This window comes from Hipposideros armiger, unplaced genomic scaffold, assembly GCF_001890085.2.
Source record: "Hipposideros armiger isolate ML-2016 unplaced genomic scaffold, ASM189008v1 scaffold_366, whole genome shotgun sequence".
Classification (NCBI taxonomy): Eukaryota; Metazoa; Chordata; class Mammalia; order Chiroptera; family Hipposideridae; genus Hipposideros; species Hipposideros armiger.
The window spans coordinates 118,279-138,683 of NW_017731716.1; the positions used below are offsets into that span (position 1 = coordinate 118,279).

At 36.6% G+C, this 20,405-nt stretch overlaps 1 protein-coding gene across 11 annotated transcripts in view; it reads left to right on the forward strand.

Moving 5' to 3' along the window:
• The window catches only part of CCDC88A (coiled-coil and HOOK domain protein 88A), a 125,667-nt gene that overhangs the window by 53,262 nt on the left and 52,000 nt on the right, over positions 1 to 20,405 (forward strand). For all 11 annotated transcript variants that reach the window (XM_019662119.1, XM_019662117.1, XM_019662118.1 and 8 more), the window contains exons 8-12: positions 877 to 1,049; positions 7,599 to 7,680; positions 16,708 to 16,866; positions 18,247 to 18,393; positions 19,826 to 19,970. In XM_019662119.1, coding sequence (XP_019517664.1) covers positions 877 to 1,049; positions 7,599 to 7,680; positions 16,708 to 16,866; positions 18,247 to 18,393; positions 19,826 to 19,970 — 706 coding nt within the window. The remainder of the gene's footprint in view (positions 1 to 876; positions 1,050 to 7,598; positions 7,681 to 16,707; positions 16,867 to 18,246; positions 18,394 to 19,825; positions 19,971 to 20,405) is intronic.

Sequence of the window (20,405 nt, forward strand, 5' to 3'; positions counted from 1 at the left end):
AGTGAGGTACATGTAGGCTAAAAAGCCCTTAAAGTTTAGATTTAGGATAAATAGAAGAAGATTTGTGTCCCATGAAGGGTCTCTAGAGAAAAGACTAAAAGAAGCATTGAGTTGGGGAAGCAGATTGATGGAACTATAATACTATTGAAGAGAGAAAGTATAGGATATGGAGTCAAGACACTGGTCTGGAGTCTTGACATTGCTACTAGCTAATTGTGTGATCATGGACAAATTAGTCTCTGTACCTCAGTTACCTTACCTACAAAATTAAGAGATTGAACTAAACCTCTGAGGTTCTGGTAGGTCCCTCTGAGTCCCTGTATACAATTCTAATGCATTGTTGTCCAGTTCTGCAGTGATGACAAGATTGTATTTCTGCACTGTCAAATGTAATGACCACTAGCTACATGTGGCTGTAGTGCACTTGAAATGTGCCTAGTGTGACTAAGGAACTGTGTTTTTAACTTTTTAAATTTGTACTTAAATAACCACTTGTCTACTGGCTACCATATTGGACAGCATAGTTGTAGACATACCACTCGTGGGTTAATTTCTTTGCTATGTTGACAAGTTTTTTATGACTTTCCTACAGTTGCCATCTGGTCTACTTATTTTCACCACAATCGACTTCTTTTGTTCAAAAACAAAAAAGTATTAAGTCTTCTTCTAGTGTTATCCACTAAATAGCTTATCCATGAACTGTTGAATCAAACTTTTAAGAATGACAGCTAAATGTGACAAAAGTAAGATATTTTAATGAATTGTTTTCAATCCTGTAGTATAGTACTTAGACTCAGTGGATAGTGTTCATGTATTTAGTTCTTTGATATGTAGAATACTAAAAGTGATTCTGTGTTTATTTCCACATTTCCTCAGACTATCATAGAACTCTCCGAAGAACGAGATGGTCTTCATTTTCTACCCCATGCCTCTTCATCTGCACAATCACCCTGTGGTTCTCCAGGCATGAAACGAACAGAAAGTCGACAACATCTGTCAGTGGAACTGGCAGATGCTAAGGCGAAGATAAGAAGGCTTAGGCAGGAATTGTAAGTTGCTTATTTTCAAGGCTCATTGAATTTATATGGTCACAAAGGTTACCTACACAATATTTTTAGGCTTGTGGAATATAGAGAGTAATTCCCAATTGTTAACCTATATCAAATTTTTACTAGTTTTTGCCAAAATCAGAAAAATTTGGAGACTGGCATAAAGTTTTTCAAATGCTAAATCTTACCAATTTAAAGGTTTCCCCTCTATTCTGGTTTTATGCCCTTCCTATCTGTCTAGTGTTGAAATAAATGTCTTTTATAAAATGTTCTTCCTTGGCAAATTGGGATCTCCTTAATTTATTTTTACATGCTTAAAATAAAAATCCTGGCAACCAATGATGCAGATCAATAAGTTAGCTCTTGTAAAATTAATGTTATAAAAGACTGAATTGTTGGCATTTGGTATTACAAAAAATTAGTTTTATGTGTGTATCTCCTTCAGTGAGTAATGGAAATGCTTGACTCATGTACTTATAGATGGTAAATATTCAGATTGGTTAGTGCTGGTGAAATTTATTTAACTTTCAAAGATCATTGCAGAAAAGTCAGTATAAATATCACATAGGCATTCCTTGGTGAATCGCATGTGAAGATATGACCAATCTCAGCTGGAGACTTATTTTGCTCTTTAAAACGAACAAAGGATTTTTGTGTTTTCGGCTTTTTCCTTTTTTTTTTTTTTGCTTTGTTTTTCTAGAATTTGGGTTTTAGAGTCTAGATTTTAAATCTAAAGCCACAATATAGCAATTAAGTTTATTTACTGATTATTTAAAGTAGTTGGTTTAAGAAAGTGATTGAATATGCAAGGTAGAGAAAATATACAGTCTATAGGAAAATTTGAAAACAAAAAAAATACAGCTTTCATTGTGGATGTCTGCATTATTATGTATCCATTGAAGTGAACACGCCCAGGATATTCTATAAACAGCTGCACCAGGAAAATTAGGGAAGAGATTGCTGTTATTAGTTTGACTGGCAGTTAATGGGTAGCCTAAACAGTGAACACTAGTTCGTTCCATATAATTTAGCACAATCTTCTGCAGTCTTTAGATAAAGCATGCAATTAGAGCTGCAATAATGGTTGTGAATTCATTTAACATTTTGCACTATATTAGAATTTGATTTTTAAATAAAATTTACTTGGCCATGGAGTGTATTAAAATTCCAAACATATGCTAATTGGAAAAAATGAATATTTTTAATAAATATTGCAAATATAGCAAGTATTCCTATTAACTATCATCAGATTCCATGTAATATCTTTGCTGTCCTTTGAAAATGTGTTCCTTGATGGATTTCTTCTGTTAACCTTTGTTTTAAGTCTTTTTGCTGGGACAGATCTTTACTAAAGTGATGAAGTATGGAAGTCAGGATGGGTAAAATTAGCTTAGATTACCATAGAACTAATGGAAATAAATAATACTAGTGGAAAAAAAACCCCATACAAATTAATTAATAACATACTTATGGGCGATACAACATAATATAATTGCTTTTGATCTATTAACATACAGAGTAAAAGTATTTGCAATTTGGTTGGAAGAAGTAATTCCTTATAAATTTTATTTTTATGCAGTGGTTAACACTATCAAAAACTTTCTTAAATAATTTCCTGTCTCCATGGGTGCTATGTTTTCAAAGAGGTTTTTTTCTCACAGACATTATTCTGTTTTTAATAACAGCTTTATTGATATATAATTCACATGTCAGGAAATTTATCCCTTTAAAGTGTACAATTCAGTGGTTTTTAGTATATTTAGTATATAGAGTTCAGCAACCATCACACACTCTCTAATTTCAAGACATTTTCATCACCCCAAAAAGAAACCCCATACCTATTAGAAGTCACTCCCTAGCCGTCTTTGCCCTTGACTCCTGGCAAACACTAATATGCTTTCTATTTCTGTGGATTTGCCTATTCTGGATGTTTCATATAAATGGAATCATACATTATGTGTCCTTTTGTGACTGGCTTTTTCACTTACAATAATGTTATCAAGGTTCATCCATGTTGTAGTGTTTATCAATACTTCATTCCTTTTTATGGTTGAATAATATTCCATTATATGGATAGACCACATTTTGCTCATTGACTTATCAGTTGATGGGGCATTTGGATTGTTTACATTTATTGGCTATTGTGAATAATGCTCCTATGAACATTCATGTGCACATGTTTGTGTGGACGTACATTTTTAGTTCTCTAGGGTGTATAGGAAGGAGTGGAAATGCTGGGTCATAAGGTAGTTATGTATGAGGGCTCCAATTTCTCCATATCTTCACCAATATTTGTTATTATCCACGTTTTTGGCTATAGCCATCCTAGTGGGAATTCATATCTCATTGTGGTTTTGACTTGCATTTCCCTGATGATTAATGATGTTTAGCATCGTTTTGTGTTCTTATTGGCTATTTGTATATCTTCTTTGGAGAAATGTCTATTCAGATCCTTTGCCCGTTTTGTTTTTTTTTAAATATTTTTTATTGGGGAATTGGGGGGATGGGAACAGCGCTGGGGAACTAGGGGAAGGGAAACAGACAAGTTGCTGTTGTTTTGTTCTTCAGTCTAGTTGTGGAGGACATTGCTTCACTGGCCCAAGTTGGCACCATCATTGCGCTCTTCCTGGGTGAGGCAGATCAGTTGCTGGCTTTTGGACGGCCGCTCACACTGGCTGCTGGCTATACACGGTAGCCCATGGCAACCCACTGCCACAGGGGCTGCAGCCTACACCGTCGCCAGCGACTCATGGCAGCCCAGCTCCAGGTTGAGCTGTTGTTCAGCATCTTAGCTGTGGAGGGCAGTGTCACTGGCCCTCATATGTGGGATCCGCACTGGGGCCCTCTGGCATCCCAAGCCAGTTCTTAACCATCGTGCCACTCGGCTGGCCCCCTTTGCCCATTTTTAAATTTTATGAGATAAACTTTTAAGCAGATCGTTGAAATAACATGAATCTGAAGGTGTATTAGAAGTTGTGTAGCCTGCAGTTGAAACCCAAAGGAACTGTTGTCACTTCTGAGTTGGGAGAGAAAAGGAAGTGGTATCAAGAATATAGATAGTCACATTTCCATTGATGTTAGACATTAACTAGGCTGAAAATGCTCAATTGTGTATTCTAAGCAGAGGGAAGTGCAACAAGTTCAGTAGGATATAAGTAGGGGCATGGCCAGAGATGAAGTTGAAAATGATGTAGTGGATGTGTGGATGGTCATATATTGCAGTACTCAGAAATTTGGACTTTAAATAGTGGGGACAACTGAAGGTTTTTATGCATAGTTACAAGATCAGATTTATGTTTTAATAAAGAGATATTAGTCTAGTGGCTGACTCTTAGTAAGTGTCCAAACAGAAAAAATAAATTCTGGTGGCAGTGTGAAAGTGGAGTGAAGGACAGTCCAGGCAAGAAGTGGTGCGGGCCTGATTTAAAATTATAGCAATGAAGCTGGAAAGGAGGTAAGGGAGAAGGCAGGGCCTTTGATATAATTCCTAGTTTGCTATAATCAGTGTCTATTTGAATGGTTGATGCTGTTCACTTGTAATATAAGAGAGAAGAATAAGATTAAGGTAAAAAGACACGTTTAGCTTTTGACATATTTAGTTTGAGGTACCCTATAAATATCTCTCTGGAGATGTTTATTGCATAATTGATTGTCTGGTCCACAATGCAGAATAGAGATTTGGGGTCACTAGAATACTGATGCAGAATAATATGCAGCAGGTAGTAGTAGTTGCAACCTTGGGAGTGGATAAAACTGTCCAGGAGAACGTGAAGAATGAGAAGGATGTAATCTGAAGAACACAAACATAAAAAAGGTATTTAACTGGTTATGGGCAGACTTCACCATTTATTAGCCATATTACTGTTTCTTCATTTATAAAATGAAACTTATAATATGTATTGTAGAGAGATACAGCATATGATCAAGCTCATAGCTTTAGATGTATTTTGCCTGAGTGTGAATCCTGACGCAACAATTCTTAACTGACTGACCGTGGCCAAGTTACTTAATGTCTCTCAGGCTGCTCTGTTTCCTAGCCTATTAAGTAGGAAAAATAATTGTGCCTACTGTAGGACTGTTGTGTAAGGTAAATATGTAAAGTGAACAATGAGTAGTACATAAATGCTCAATAAATGTAAGCTGTTATCACTGCTATTATTTTTTTAGAGGGCTCCTGTAAGGATTATGTGCGTGGGAAAGTGTAAAGTGCCTGCAAAATTACTTGGTACAGATAATGAGAGCTTGATCATTGTTAGCCAGAAGATGGGCTCAAAACATGAAACCAGCAAAAGGGTCAGAGAATTAATATGTAGAGAAGTAGGAAACCCTAAGAGTGTGAAGTCATGGAAGCTAAAGGAGAGAGCGTGTCAAGAAGAAGAATGGAGTTAATTAACTGTACTAAATTCTCTAGAAAGATCAGAAAATAATCCACTGTATTTGGCAATAAGAAGGTAATCAACTATGAAAAACAGTGTCATTTGGGAGGTGTGGATAGAAGCCTTATTGCTAGAGATAGAATGGTCAAATGGATGCACAAAGGGAATTATTTTATTAATGAAGCTTGAACTCCTGGATAACTCTTTTGGAAAAATTATTTAAATTTACACATCACGTCCACCAAGTGAATTTCAGATGGGTTAAAGAGCTAAATATAAAAAATGAAATAATGCTGAAAGAACTAGAAATATTTAGATGAGTATATATTTGTTCTCTAGGTAGGGAAGAGCTTTACACAGAAGCAAAAGAAGTATTTATAAAAGGTGGTTGCTCTAGTTGTATAAAAAATGTTAAATATATGAACATCCAGAAAAAATAAGTAAAATTAAAAGCATTGACAATATTCCTTAGAAAGTGAAACATAGACTTTTTCTGTAACCCTGCAATTCCACTCCCTAGGTATATCCTCCAAAAATTTCTAATAGGGACTGAAAGATTCTTGTATGCCATTGTTCATAGCAGTATTCACAATAGCCAAAAGGTGGAAACAACCCAAGTGTCTATGAACAGATGGATGAGTAAACAAAATGTGCAATAGGCATGTGATGGAATATTATTCAGTCATAAAAAGGAATGAAATTTTGATGCCTGCTACAACATGAATGGAAAACAATTTGCTAAGTGAGAAACCAGATACAAAAGAACAAATATTGTATGATTCTACTTAAATGAAATATCTTTAATAGGAAAATTCAGAGAGACAGAAAATAGATTAGAGGTAAGGGCTGGCGGAATTGGACAGTTATTGCTTACTGGGTACAGAGTTTCTGTTTGGGGTGATGAAAAGTTTTGGGAATGATAGTAGTGATAGTTTAACAACATTGTAAATATAATTAATACCACTGAATTGTACATTTGAAAATGGTTAGCATTGCAATTTTATGTTATATAATATAATCACAGTAAAAATAGAATTTGTTTATAATGTTTTTTAGAACATTTGACAAACTGTAAAGAAATACTTGTAAGAACTACCTGGCACAAGCATAAGAAAACAATATTATCCTTTCCTAGCATTCAAATAAATGCAAATTAGAACAGTGACAGCACTTTTCAGTTGTTAAATTGTTACACATATAGGCACTTTTATCCTCTGCCATTGCATTATAAATTGATAATGACCTTTCTGGAGGGCAGTTTGTCAAGTACCTTTAAACCTGTACTTTTAGTTTGTACTTTTAGAATGTACTTTTAGAAATCTGTCCTGAAATACACAGGGTTTTACGTACAATGAATTCATTTACCAAAACAAGGTTTATTACAGTGAAAAATGGAATCCACTTAAGTAAATTAATTATGGTTCCTTAACCAAAGGAAATATTTCTTCATTAAAAATTATGGTGTTGAAAAATGTATGGGTATGAGGAGATGTCAACAACAGATTGGCTTCTACAATGAACATTTACCTTTAATTATTAAAGAACAGAGGTGGAAAAGTAGAGATAGTGAGTGGAAACTTTGAGGAGCTTGGCTCTGAAGGGGAGATAGAAAATGGGAGTTAAAAGTAAAGCAGTGTAAAGAGAAATAAATAGAAATTTAAAGATGTTTATAGACTACAGGGAAGAAACCAACAGAGTTGTAAAGATTTTAGGCATCTGACTTTGTATAATTTCCTTCTGGCCATTGTAAATGTTGAAAATAGTTAGGAGACCCTTGTAAGTTTAAGACACAGATAGTACTTCCTTGCATAAAAACTCTTTTAACTTATTTGTCTTTGACTATGTAGTGAGGGAGCAATGGAGAAAGAGAAAGGAGAGTGGGAATGGGGAATGTTAGGAAGATGAAGAGAGAGAAACTACTTTATGAACTCTGAGGATGTTAATCACTGAGGTTTGCCTTTGCAGAACTTTAGGGGGGGGTTGATTGATGATTTCTAATCATATGAATTCCTAATATCCATTTCTTTGTCTTTCTCTCCTGGGTTGGAGTCATGGCTAATACTATGTTCAACTAGATATTTAGTACTGATTATACATTTGTATTAATGCAGATGACGATCATAGTTTTTGAAAGCAGTAAGCTTATGTTTTAATAAATATTTTTGCATTTAAGGGAGGAAAAGACTGAACAGTTGCTGGACTGTAAACAAGAACTTGAACAAATGGAAATAGAACTAAAAAGGCTGCAGCAAGAGGTTTGTACCTGAAACTTATACAGGACCAATAAGTAATTGGAAATTAATTTTCTCCATATAATTTATAACCTTTACCTTAATACATACTTTATGTGTTTACTGAGGCATAAAGAGCTGATGACTTTTTCATTGTTTCTCTCTTCAGAAATGCCAGAGCCAAAGTAGAAATCAAGGTCTTTGGACTTTTCTTTATTCTACATCAGTGCTATTTAAACTTTGCTAAGATTCACATTAGAACTGGGGCAGTTATGAGTTTCTCTTTTTTTGTATAATTGGCTTCTGTGGACTTGGAAGTTGGAACAACTCTATTGTAAATTATACTACATATGTGTATCTCCTTAGGTCTCTACTGTCCGATAGTGCTTTATGTTAATTTGTGTATCACAGAATACTTTCTAATTTTCCATTCTTTCCTATTAAATAAGATCAAAACCTTTTACTTTTGAAAATTTATTTTTGTTTTACTAAAGCTTTGTGTTTTTCATCTTGAACCAAGATTTTTAAGGATTCACTTTTAAGTGCTAGCTGAAGCCATTATTCCTTTGTTCAGCCCTCCTTTCACCCATTGAGCAGATGCAGGCAGGTGCCATATCTGAGTGTCCATCAACCTGGCTAACATCGTTCACTCCACCCGGGTGATTCCCTGAAATCCTGCCCCACCCAACTTGCAGGCCCATCCAGCCATTTCCGGTGGCTTTTTTTTTTAATTGGGGAATTGGGGGAAGGGGAACAGACAAGTTGCTATCCTTTTGTTCTTCAGTCTAGTTGTGGAGGACATTGCTTCACTGGCCCAAGTTGGCACCATCATTGTGCTCTTCCCAGGCGAGACAGATCAGTCGCCGGCTTCTGGATGGCCACTCATGCTGGCTACTGGATACACACAGTAGCCCATGGCAGCCCACTGCAGCAGGGGCTGCAGCCTACACCGTCACTGGCGATTCATGGCAGCCCAGCTCTAGGTTGAGCTGTTGTTCAGCATCTTAGCTGTGGAGGGCAGTGTCACTGGCCCTCATATGTGCGATCCGAACTGGGGCCCTCTGGCGTCCCAAGCCAGCTCTTAACCAACGCGCCACTTGGCCGGCCCTCCAGTGGCTTTAACATACAAACAACCTGTCTTGGCTCATGCTGCGGACTTTCCTGAAATCTCTCCAAGGTTCACAATCCCCAAACAACCAGCCTCTGCCCATAGCATGCCCCGTACCTCTTGATAAGAAGCCCCAATTCTGGCACTAGTGGCGGCTGTCCTCTATTCGTAGTTTAGCCTCTCCCAGGAACCTGCAAGCCAAGCACAAGTGGCAACCATCAGCAGATCACTTTGTAGCTCCTACCAAATGGCACCAGGCAGGGGCACAGGCAGTGGCTGACGTTGGCCTGCACCAGAGCTCCTTCCAAGAGGCCTCAAAACCAATACACCTGGTGGCCACCTTAAGACCACATCAGAGCACCATTCAGCCACCTCCACAAATAACACACCCGAAAGGCAAACTCAGCAGGCACCAGAGCCCTACTAAAGCAAATCCTGCTTTATAGGTCAGCCTCTGTACAACAGCTCCTCTACTATAGTTATAGCCAGTTCTCACAATCAATGAGCCTGAGGGTCAACATTGATGTGCAAACGGCAACCAAGCCCCAACTACAACAGGAGGGCACACAGAACCCACACAAGTGACACACCTAGAGCACCCAGCTCAGGTGACCAGGGAGACTGTTCCACTGGGCCCCACAGGACACCTACAACATAGGGCCTCTCTACTAAGATTGGGAGACAGCAGTTCTACCTAATACATGGAAACAAACATAGGGAGACAGCCCAAATGGGGAGACAAAGAAACGTGTCCCAAATAAAAGCAGAACAAAGCTCCAGAGAAAGAACTAAACAAAATGGAGACAAGGAATCTACCAGATGCAGAGTTCAAAGCACTGGTTATAAGGATGTTCAGTGATCTCAGGGAGAACTTCAACAAAGAGACAGGAAACATAAAAATGCAGATAGAAATTATAAAAAAGAATCAGTCAGAAAAAGAATTCAATAACTGAAATGAAGAATATATTAGAGGGCCTCAACTGTAGATTAGATTAAGCAGAGAATCAAGTCAGCGTTTTGAAAAATAAGGTAGCAGAAAACACCCAATCAGAACAGCAAAAAGAAAAAAGAATTTTTAAAAAATGAGGATTGTTTAAGGGGCCTCTGGGACATCAAGCGTTAACAACATTCACAAGAAGGAGAAGAGCAAGAGTGAGGAATTGAAAACCTATTTGAAAAAATAATGATGGAAAACTTTTCCTAACCTGATGAAGGAAATAGATATACAAGCTCAGGAAGCACAGAGAGTCCCAAACAAGATAAACCCAAACAAGCCCATACCAAGACACATCAAAATTAAAATACCAAAGGTTAAAGACAGAGAGACTCTTAAAAGCAGCAAGAGAAAAGCAGTTACATAGGAGCTCCCATAAGACTGTCCGCTGTTTTCTAAACAGAAACTTTGCAGGCCAGAGGGAATTGGCATGAAATATTCAAAGTGATGAAAGCAAGGACTTACAACCAAGAATACTTGACCCAGCAAAGCTATCATTTAGAAAGAAAGGAGAGACAAAGAGCTTCCCAAAAAGCTAAAGGAGTTCACCACTAAACCAGTATTACAAGAAATGTTAACTGGACTTCTTTAAGGAGGAGAAGGGGGGAAAAAAGATCAAAAGTAGAAGTAATAAGGTCAGAAGCATAGTGGCATGAGGGGTCCCCTTGATCTTCCCCCTTGAAGTTACACGTTAAACAGCTGTAATTCAACAAAGGGTTCCCTGCACAACACACAAGCATATTTGAGAGATCCACACAATGAAACATACGCAGGTGGGTTAATTCGGGCAAACGGGAGGCGGGAAGGGGAAGAGCAGAGATGGGCGCCATAGACGCAGCCCAGAGCTCTGCGGGTCGTGGGAGAAGGAAGGGTTTTGGTTGCAGGTATACTCTCTGAGGCCCTGAGCATTTCTGCCTGAGTGACCAGCAGATAACATAACTGAACCCAACTATTGGGACAGAGACCGAATACAGAAGTGCAACAGCTATGTTTAGCAGCCAACATTGCCAGGCAAGGCAGAAAAACAAAGCTATGGAGCCTGGCCATCTCCCTCCACTCAACCAGAGTTCACCTCCCCTGCACCCTCCCAGAGCTATCAGTGGACCTCAGAAGAAACTGTAGCAGTGAGGGTCAGGTTACAAACCAGAATATCTACAGCCCTGAGAACTGGAGAGACATTTACTGAGCAGCAGGCACACACTGGCTAATCCCAGTAACAAGGTTGGAGATACAGAGGCAAGGCAGCTGAGGTCTGGCAGTCGCCATTACTGGGAGGAGAACAAAGCCACAAACACCGGCAGCCTCCCCAAGCCTATTCTACCCCCTCCCTTAATGCACTTTGGACAGCTCAGGCAGCACAGCTTTGTGTCTGGCTGCAGGAGCCTCACTGGGATTCCAGGGGCTCAGAACCCTGTTACCCACCAGGCTCTCTCACAAGGGTGGTGCTGAGACGAAGGTGACCTTATATTCGATGACCAGAGAATACAAGGGATCTCCCACTGCTCAGCAGAGATATGAAAAGCCTGCTGGAACAGTGCAAGACAGAATAAAATACTTCAGCATCACCTACTGGAAAACAAAATAAAGACCTCTTCTTAACAACCTGTTGCAGGATTCACCCCCAAAGGTGCTTTAGGCAGAGAAATAACCTATCAAATACCATGAACAATCAAGATAACAAGGCAGCTCAGAAAGAAAATGAAAAATATCCAGAAAATAAGCTTGAAGACATAGAAATATGTGACTTAAATGGCAAAGAATTCAAGATTACAGCTCTGAAAAAAAGTCAACGAGATGCCAGAAAACTCAGGCAGTTTAATGAACTCAGAAATAAAATCAACAAACAAAATTAATACCAAAGAGATGGAAATTTTAAAAAGAAGCAGATACAAATTCTAGAGGTGAAGAACTCAAAAAATGAGATTAAGAATGAAATAGTGAGCTTAGGAAATAGAGCTGATGTGATGGAGGAAGGACTTCATGATATCAAAGATAGAAGTCTGGAAATGCCACAGATAGAAGAAGAGAGAGACGAGAGAGACTTGAGAGTTAAAAGAAATGAAAGAACTGTATAAGAACTATCTGACTTCATCAGAAAGAGCAATATAAGAATGGGTAGACCACAGGGAGAAGAGTGGGAGAAGGGAGCAGAGAGACTATTCAAACAAATAGTGGATGAGAACATCACAAACCTGTGGAAAGAACTTGATCCTTGAATCCAAGAAGCAAACAGAACACCTAATTATCTCAATCTGAAAATGCCTTCTCCAAGGCACATTATATTGAAACTATCAAAAATTAATGCAAAAAAAGAATTCACAAGGAAGCCAGATAAAAGAAGACAGTAACTTGTAAAGGAAAGCCCATTAGATTATCATCAGATTTTTCAGCAGAAACTCTACAAGCTAGGAGTGAATAGAAGCAAATGTTCAAACTATTAAAAGACAGAAATTACCAGCGAAGAATAATGTATCCAGCAAAATTATCCTTTAAATATGAAGGAGTAATAAAATCCTTTCCAGATTTACAGAATTGAGGGAATTTTCCACTACAGTACCTGCATTACAAGAACTACTGAAAGAGATAATTCTACCTGAAAGAAAAGACTAAAAGATACAAGACTATAACTAAGATGACTAATAGAAGCAGGAAATTGCAATCCTTATTCAGAATAGGGCATTATACAATAAAGATTAAAGGAGGTAAAAACATAAAAGAGAAGACAATCGCTACTGCAACTTGGAAATGAACTCACAGCATAAATAGGAATAATTTGTGATAACAAAAACAAAAGGGGGTAAAGGTCTGAATTTTCAAAGAGGAATAGAGATGAGGTGCATGCAGAAAAGAAGTCTATATATGAAACTTAAATTTACATGAACTTAATGCTAACTGCACACAGACAAAAAATCCACACCTGAGACACATAATATAAAAGCAGAAACAGATGAAAAAATCATAGGATATCACCAAACTAAAATAACAGACAGAAACACAAGGGCAAACAAACAATGCAGACACCGAACTACCTGCAAACAAAAGATAAAATGGCTATTGGAAATTGTCATATATTAATAATCAACCTAAATGTAAATGGTCTGAGTTCACTAATAAAAAGACAAAGTAGCAGATAAGTTCAAAAAAAAATCCAACCATACTCGTATGCTGCTTTTAAAAACCACATCGCAGCTGCAAAGACAACTATAGACTCAAAGTGAAAGGGTGGAAAACAATACTCCAAACAAATGGCATCCTGAGAAAAGCGGGTGTAGTCATACTTATATTTGACGAAATAAACTTCAAGATCAAAAAGGTAACAAGAGACAAAAATGGACATTTCATAATGATAAATGATACATCAGGAACACATAACACTTATACTCCCAATCAGGGGCACCAAAATATATAAAGCAACTACTAACTGAAATAAAGGGAGAAACTGACAAAAGCACAATTATAGTAGGGGGCCCATTGACAGCTAGGCGTAGATCATCCAAACAGAAAATCAATAAGGAAATATCAGCCTTAAGTTACACATTAGATCAATAGACATAATTGACATTTACAGGGCCTTTCATCCCAGAATACCAGGCTATGCATTCTTCTCGACTGCACGTGGAACATTCTCAAGGATAGACCATGTTGGGACCCAAAACTAGCCTCAAAATATTTAAGAAGATTGAAATCATACCAAGCATATTCTCTGACCATAATGCTTTGAAATTGGACATCAACTGCAAAAAGAAAGCAGGAAAAACCACAAATACGTGGAGATTAAACAACATGCTACTAAAGAACAACTGGGACAAAGAAGAAAAAAAAGGAGAGATCAAAAGATACATATAGATAAATGAGAATGAAAATATATCAAAACTTTTGGAACACAATAAAAGCAGTAATAAAACGGACATTTATATCATTAATTATAGGCCTATCTCTCAACACAAGAAAAATCCCAAATAAACAACCTAATGTTACATCTTAAAGAACTAAAAAAGAACAAATGCATCCCAAAGTCAGCAGAAGGAAGCAAATAATAAAAATTAGAGCAGAATTAAATAAAATAGAGAACAAAAAGACATTAGAAAAAATGTATGCAAGAAAAATTTGCTAGTTCTTTGAAAAGATTAATAAAATTGACAAACCCCTGGCTGGACTCACTAAGGAAAAAAGAGAAAAACCACAAATAAACAAAATCAGAAATAAAAGAGAAGTTATGACGGAATACTGGCAAAAATACAAAGGATCATATAAGAATGCTGTGAAAGACAACATGAGGTTGGACAATTAAGTTCATGAACTCACCCTAGAAAAAGTGCTACATACCTCATTGCTGAATATCACTATGGTCACCTTCCTTAAGTACTTCCCTTGGGAAGCTATGCACCAATGTCATAGCCTAGTCTATTCTTCAAAGCAATTTTGGAACTCTTTCTGGAATGGCCATCAGAGCTGTAGTCTTATTACCCTTGATGTCCTGAATGTCATCAAAATGTCTTCCTTTCAATATTTCCTTTATCTTCAGGTAAAGAAAGAAGTCATTGGGGGCAAGATCTGGTGAGGAGGGAGAGTGTTCCAATACAGTTATTTGTTTATTGGCTAGAAACTCCCTTACAGACAGGCTGTATGAGCTGGTGCATTGTCCTGATGCAAGAGCCATGAATTGTTGGCAAAAAGTTGAGGTCGTTTTTGTCTAACCTTTTCACGCAGCCTTTTCAGCACTTCCAAATAGTAAACTTGGTTAACTGTCCAGTTGGTACAAATTCATAATTAATAATTCCTCTGATATCAAAAAAGGTTAGTAACATCTTTGTAACAAGTTTGCAAACTTAATTGTCTGACTTTGTATGCTACCAAGTTCAATAACCTAGAAGAAATGGACATGTTCTTAGAAATATATAGCCTTCCTATACTGAATCACAAAGAACTGGAAAATCTAAAACGAAGGCTGTAACAAGAAACTAAAGAGGACCCAAAACACTACTTCGGAGGGACATTGCATCATTACTTACAATAGCCAAGATATGGAGGCAACCTGGGTGTCCATCAGTGAATGAATGTATGAAGAGGTGGTGTATATATATACACACACACATATACATACATACATACACACACCATGGAATATTACTCAGCAATAAAAATGAATGAAATCTTGCCATCTGCAGCAACATGGTTGGACCTAGAGGGTATTGTGCTGAGTGGAGTAAGTCAGACAGAGAAAGACAAATGTCATATGATTTCACTTATATGTGGAATCTAGAGAACAGGATAAAGGAACAATCAACACAGAAACAAGCTCATAGATACACAAAGCATTTTGGTGGTTACCAGATGGGAGGGTTGGGGGCAGATGGGTGAAGGGGGAGGGGAGTAAGAGGAGGTACAAATTGGTAGTTACAAAATAGTTATGGGGATGTAAAGTATAGCATGGGGAATATAGTCAGTTGTAATAATTGTATGGTGTCAGATGGGTACTGGATTTATGAAGTGATCACTTCGTAAGTTGTATGTGTCTAATTACTGTGCTGCACACTTGAAACTATATAATATTGTATATCACTTGTAATTGAAAAATAAAAAATATTTAAAAGAAATAATTTACTTCTTTTAATCACATCACAAGGTTTTGTTTTCATTTGGAGATAGCACATGAGGTCTCCTTTAACCCATAAATGGATTGGGGTAAGGCTGGGCAGTTTTCTTCCCCTTACTTTCCCCTAACCTGCCATTTTAACTTAGGGGAATACTTCACTTGCAGGATCATAAACTGGGACCTTTCCAGATGTATGAGATGGGAAATTATAATCTTTATTTCTAGATCTGCTGTGACTGCTTTTTCAGTTCTTGGTAGTAGGGTTTTTGTATGTGTTCCCTCTAAATCAGTGGTTCTCAATCTTTTTGGTCTTGACTTTTCCACTTAAAAATTAACATGGATTATACCTACTGTCATTTACTATATTAGGAATTAAAACTAAGAATTTTAAAATTCTAATTCATTTAAAAATAATATTCAATCGAGTCCATGTTGACATAAAAACTGTATTTTAACTAAATAATCATTATTTTTTTAAAAAAAATAGAATGGTACTCTTACATTTTTGCAAATCTCATTAATGCTTGACTTAATTGAAGACTACTAGATTCTCATATCTTTGTCTGTATTTATTCTGTTAATATATCATATGCCATATAGCCTCTGGAAAACTACTGTGCCCTCATGAGAGAATGAGAGTGAAACGGGCAAATAATGTCTTAGTTAACATGAAAACAGTTTTGACCTCATGAACTCCCTGAAAGGGTTTCAGGAAACTACAGATGTCCTTGGATTATACTTTGATCTACTGTTCAAAAGGATTACAGGAAAGCTTTTAAAAGGTTGAATTTTAATATGTCTCAAATGGTATTAATCATATGCACTATCATTTTACTTAAAAGCATTAAAAAAATTAGCAGGATTTTGGTGTGTTACAACATATCTGGATAGAGACATTATTTCTCTAAAGTAACTAAATGATCAACTTTAGTAATACAGTTTGCCTCTTCTGTGTTTTTACTGTCCTGTATTTTAAAGTTAACTTTTTTACCTTAAATTAATTCTAAATGATTATGTTAAGTAGAGGTTAACTTATTTTAAAATATCCTGAATTTTTTTTACATTCCTGATAATGGAACATTATATAAAAATATGTATATAAATACAAGTTTGTGTACTTGTGTATAAACATGTATGTTTAAAATACTTTTTATTCTTGGTTAAACAAAAAATGCTTTATGTCTCCCCATTTTAAAAAACAACTTAATTGAGGTATAATTTATACACTATAAAATTAACACTTTTAAAGTATATAGTTCATTGATTTTTAGATTCATCAAGTTGTACAACCAAGGATTATCAGTTTGAAAATAGGAAATAATATTTAAAATGTTAATATTTATTTATGTTTAGAACATGAATTTGCTTTCGGATGCACGTTGTGCAAGAATGTATCGAGATGAATTAGATGCACTTCGAGAGAAGGCAATCCGAGTTGATAAGCTTGAAAGTGAAGTCAGCAGATACAAAGAGAGGCTACATGATATTGAATTTTATAAGGCAAGAGTTGAGGTATGTTGCATAATTTAAACCATTCACAATATTGTTTTTCTTTAAAAGTTTTTTTCTAAGTGCATTGAGAATACACTTAATAAACATATGGAACTCTTGAATTGTTGAGCAAACTGTAAATATCTTCAGATGTTTATTTTATGATAGATTAGCATATTGCTTAGAATTTTAAAAAGCGATTTTGGGACATTATATTAATTTTACTGAACTCTTTGGGGCTCTTCTTTCATTCCTTTATTTAGCATTATCGGTAGAGCCAACTTTCTAAGTTATAGTCAGAATGAAGTATTTCTCTCAACAAATTTTAAAATTGTTTTTAGAAGTGAAAGCAAACACATTACTGATCATTTCTCAACTCAGAGTGCTAAATTAAGATCAATAAAGGTGCTTTCATGTGCTTACTCTCAACAAATTATGTAACATTTTATATTAACAAATTAGAAAAAAACAATTTTCCCTATTTAATGATTGCAGTTCAGTGTTACATGCAGGTGAATTTGACAGCAAGATATTGACAATCCTTGTATCTGCATCCTTTTTTCCTTTCCCAGTTAATTTCCTCATTGTCTGTAAACAGTAGGGATTTTGTTCATTTTTAGTATGGGGTTAAGAAGGAAAGCGTATGCAAAAATCAAGGAGTGAAAACATAAGAGTAAGTAGTTAGAACATTTGAACCTGAGAGTTACCAAAAATAGACCCAATTGACTACAGAGATAAGGTGCCTATTCTTTGCCACTTATTTAAATAGGTATATGCATAGCACTTAAGGGTTCATTATAGATGCCACTGTTTTAATACACTTTCTCTTGACTTTAGTTTATAAACACAGTCATATAACTTAGCTAGCTAGATTTGTAAACATGTATCTTCAAAACAGCTGTAGGGATTTTAAACATTTTCTCATGATGCTTAGGTAAAGTATTTATTGATAGAACCTTGGTTTATGATTTAGGTGAGCCTTGGAATTGTACTCAAAAACCCCAAACCTTTCACTTGGAAGTTATAGTTTAGGTGGAGAGAAATCTTTAAATCTATTTCAACAAATTAAGCCCTGGTTCTGTGGAGACTTGTGTCTTAAATATCTGCAAGACTACTTATACTTAGTTCCTTATCCTTGTGACTAATGAATTTCGATATACCCCCACAATTTCATGTGAAATTATAGTAGTATTACTTATCTTAATATAAGTACTTAGTATTTTGTTTGTATAATAGCTTAAATTCTTGAAGAAAAAATGGAACCAAGAAAAAACCAACTATATTTCTGTTACTCGGTAGCTTTACTCTTGCAAATAAAGAATTTTTATGTTTTACAACTTTAAAAAATTAACTAATATTAACATGTTTATGATAAATAAAGCCTATTTGAAATGCTTATAGGAATTAAAAGAGGACAATCAAGTTTTATTAGAAACAAAAACCATGCTGGAAGACCAATTAGAAGGAACTCGAGCTCGTTCTGATAAATTACATGAATTAGAAAAAGAGAATTTACAACTAAAGGCTAAACTGCATGATATGGAAATGGTAAGTATTGTAAAGTAGATCAAACATGGCCCCTAAGGAAGAATTCTAAGATTCATCTGATTCCCTATAATGACAAAGGATGGCTAGTGTCCTTAATGCTTTTTTTTTTAAATTTTATTGGGGAACGGGGGAACAGTGTTGGGTAAGGGGAACAGCCAAGCTGTTGTCCTTCAGACTTAGTTATGGAGGGCGCAGCTAGCTCAGCTCCAAGCCCAGTCGCCATCTGGCTGCCCGTCGGCAGTTTGTAGCCGCTCAGCTCAAGGTGCGGTGTACAATGTTAGTTGTGCATGTGTGTATGTGTGTGGAGGAGGGGGTGGTAGCGCACCATCCCATGTGGAAGTCGAACCCTCTCACCAGCTGAGCCGTCTTGCCACCTGTTGGCAGCTCAGCTACAGTGCAGCTCACTGGCCCATGTGGGAATCGAACCGCAACCCTGTTGCTCAGAGCTCATGCTCTTAACCAACTGAGCCACTCGGCCAGCCCCTTAGTGCTTTAACAAAGAAGAGATAGCTAAATAAATTCAATGCTTCCAATTTTATTTTATTATTATTTTTTAAAGATTTTTATTAGGGAATTGGGGGATGGAAACAGCGCTGGGGAATTGGGGGAAGGGGAACAGACCAGTTGCTTGTCCTTTTGTTCTTCAGTCTAGTTGTGGAGGACGTTGCTTCACTGGCCCAAGTTGGCACCATCATTGCGCTCTTCCCGTGCGAGGCAGAACGGTCGCTGGCTTCTGAATGGCCGCTCACTGCGGCTGCTGGCCACTCATGCTGGCTGCTGGCTACACACGGTAGCCCATGACAACCCACTGCAGCAGGGGTTGCAGCCTACATCGTCGCTGGCGACTCACGGCAGCCCTGCTCCAGGTTGAGCTGTTGTTCAGCTTTTTAGCTGTAGAGGGCAGTGTCACTGACCCTCATATGTGGGATCCGAACCGGGGCCCTCTGGTGTCCCAAGCCAGCTCTTAACCAATGCGCCACTCGGCCGGCTCTCGATGCTTTCAATTTTATATGAATACAGGAGTAGTAGAAGTTTCTACTTTTGTTACAGAGGAGTAGTCATTTTGTCTTATATTTTTCAGAAAACTCATAAGCTATTGTGTAAACATGCCTTTAAAATACAGAAATAAAATTATTTCTCATTTGATAGAGTCATTATATCACTAAAACAATATATTGACTATGAAGAAGAGTTTTCAGCATCCCTAAAGGTCATTTTAAAAGAATGTCAGACACCTGGTCAGTATAAGGACCAGTAAGAATTATAATAACTGGTTATTGCCTTCAAACTGAAAATTTCAGGAACTCAAGATTTAGTCTCATTCAGTTACTGATAAATACAAGTTATAAGCAATGCAATAATACAATATTAGCTTGAAATTGTACTGTTTCTTAGCTTTCTTTTCTCTCCCTATTCCCTGCCAATAAAAAAGGAACGTGATATGGATAGAAAAAAGATTGAAGAATTAATGGAAGAAAATATGACTTTGGAAATGGCACAGAAACAAAGTATGGATGAATCATTACATCTTGGCTGGGAGCTGGAGCAAATATCCAGAACTAGTGAACTTTCTGAAGGTATTCCCAATATTGTTTCATTTAAATGGGTTGATGAATAAATGAAATTGTATTTATGCTTATATATTTAGATATTTTATTGCAGTTCTTTATTTTCCCTAGCTGGAGATGTCTAAGAAGAGGAGCTGTGTCCCTAGATATGAATTCATTGAGTAATATGTTATTTCCACATTCCTAGGTCTGGTTATCTTTGCATGTCTTACAACTCAACTTTTTTGAGTGTAATAACAGATTTTGTCAGTTCTTTATTTTATGTTAATATCACAAGAAACTGGAATACCAGTTTATTAATTTAGTTTGAGAAATCTAACCATTCACTAAATAGAACAGAAAAGTCATACTAGCTGGTCATATTAGCATGTTTTTTTAATATAGGCAAATCTAAATAGGAAGTCAAAACTTAGTGGGAAGATTCTTAGGTGAATACATAGCCAG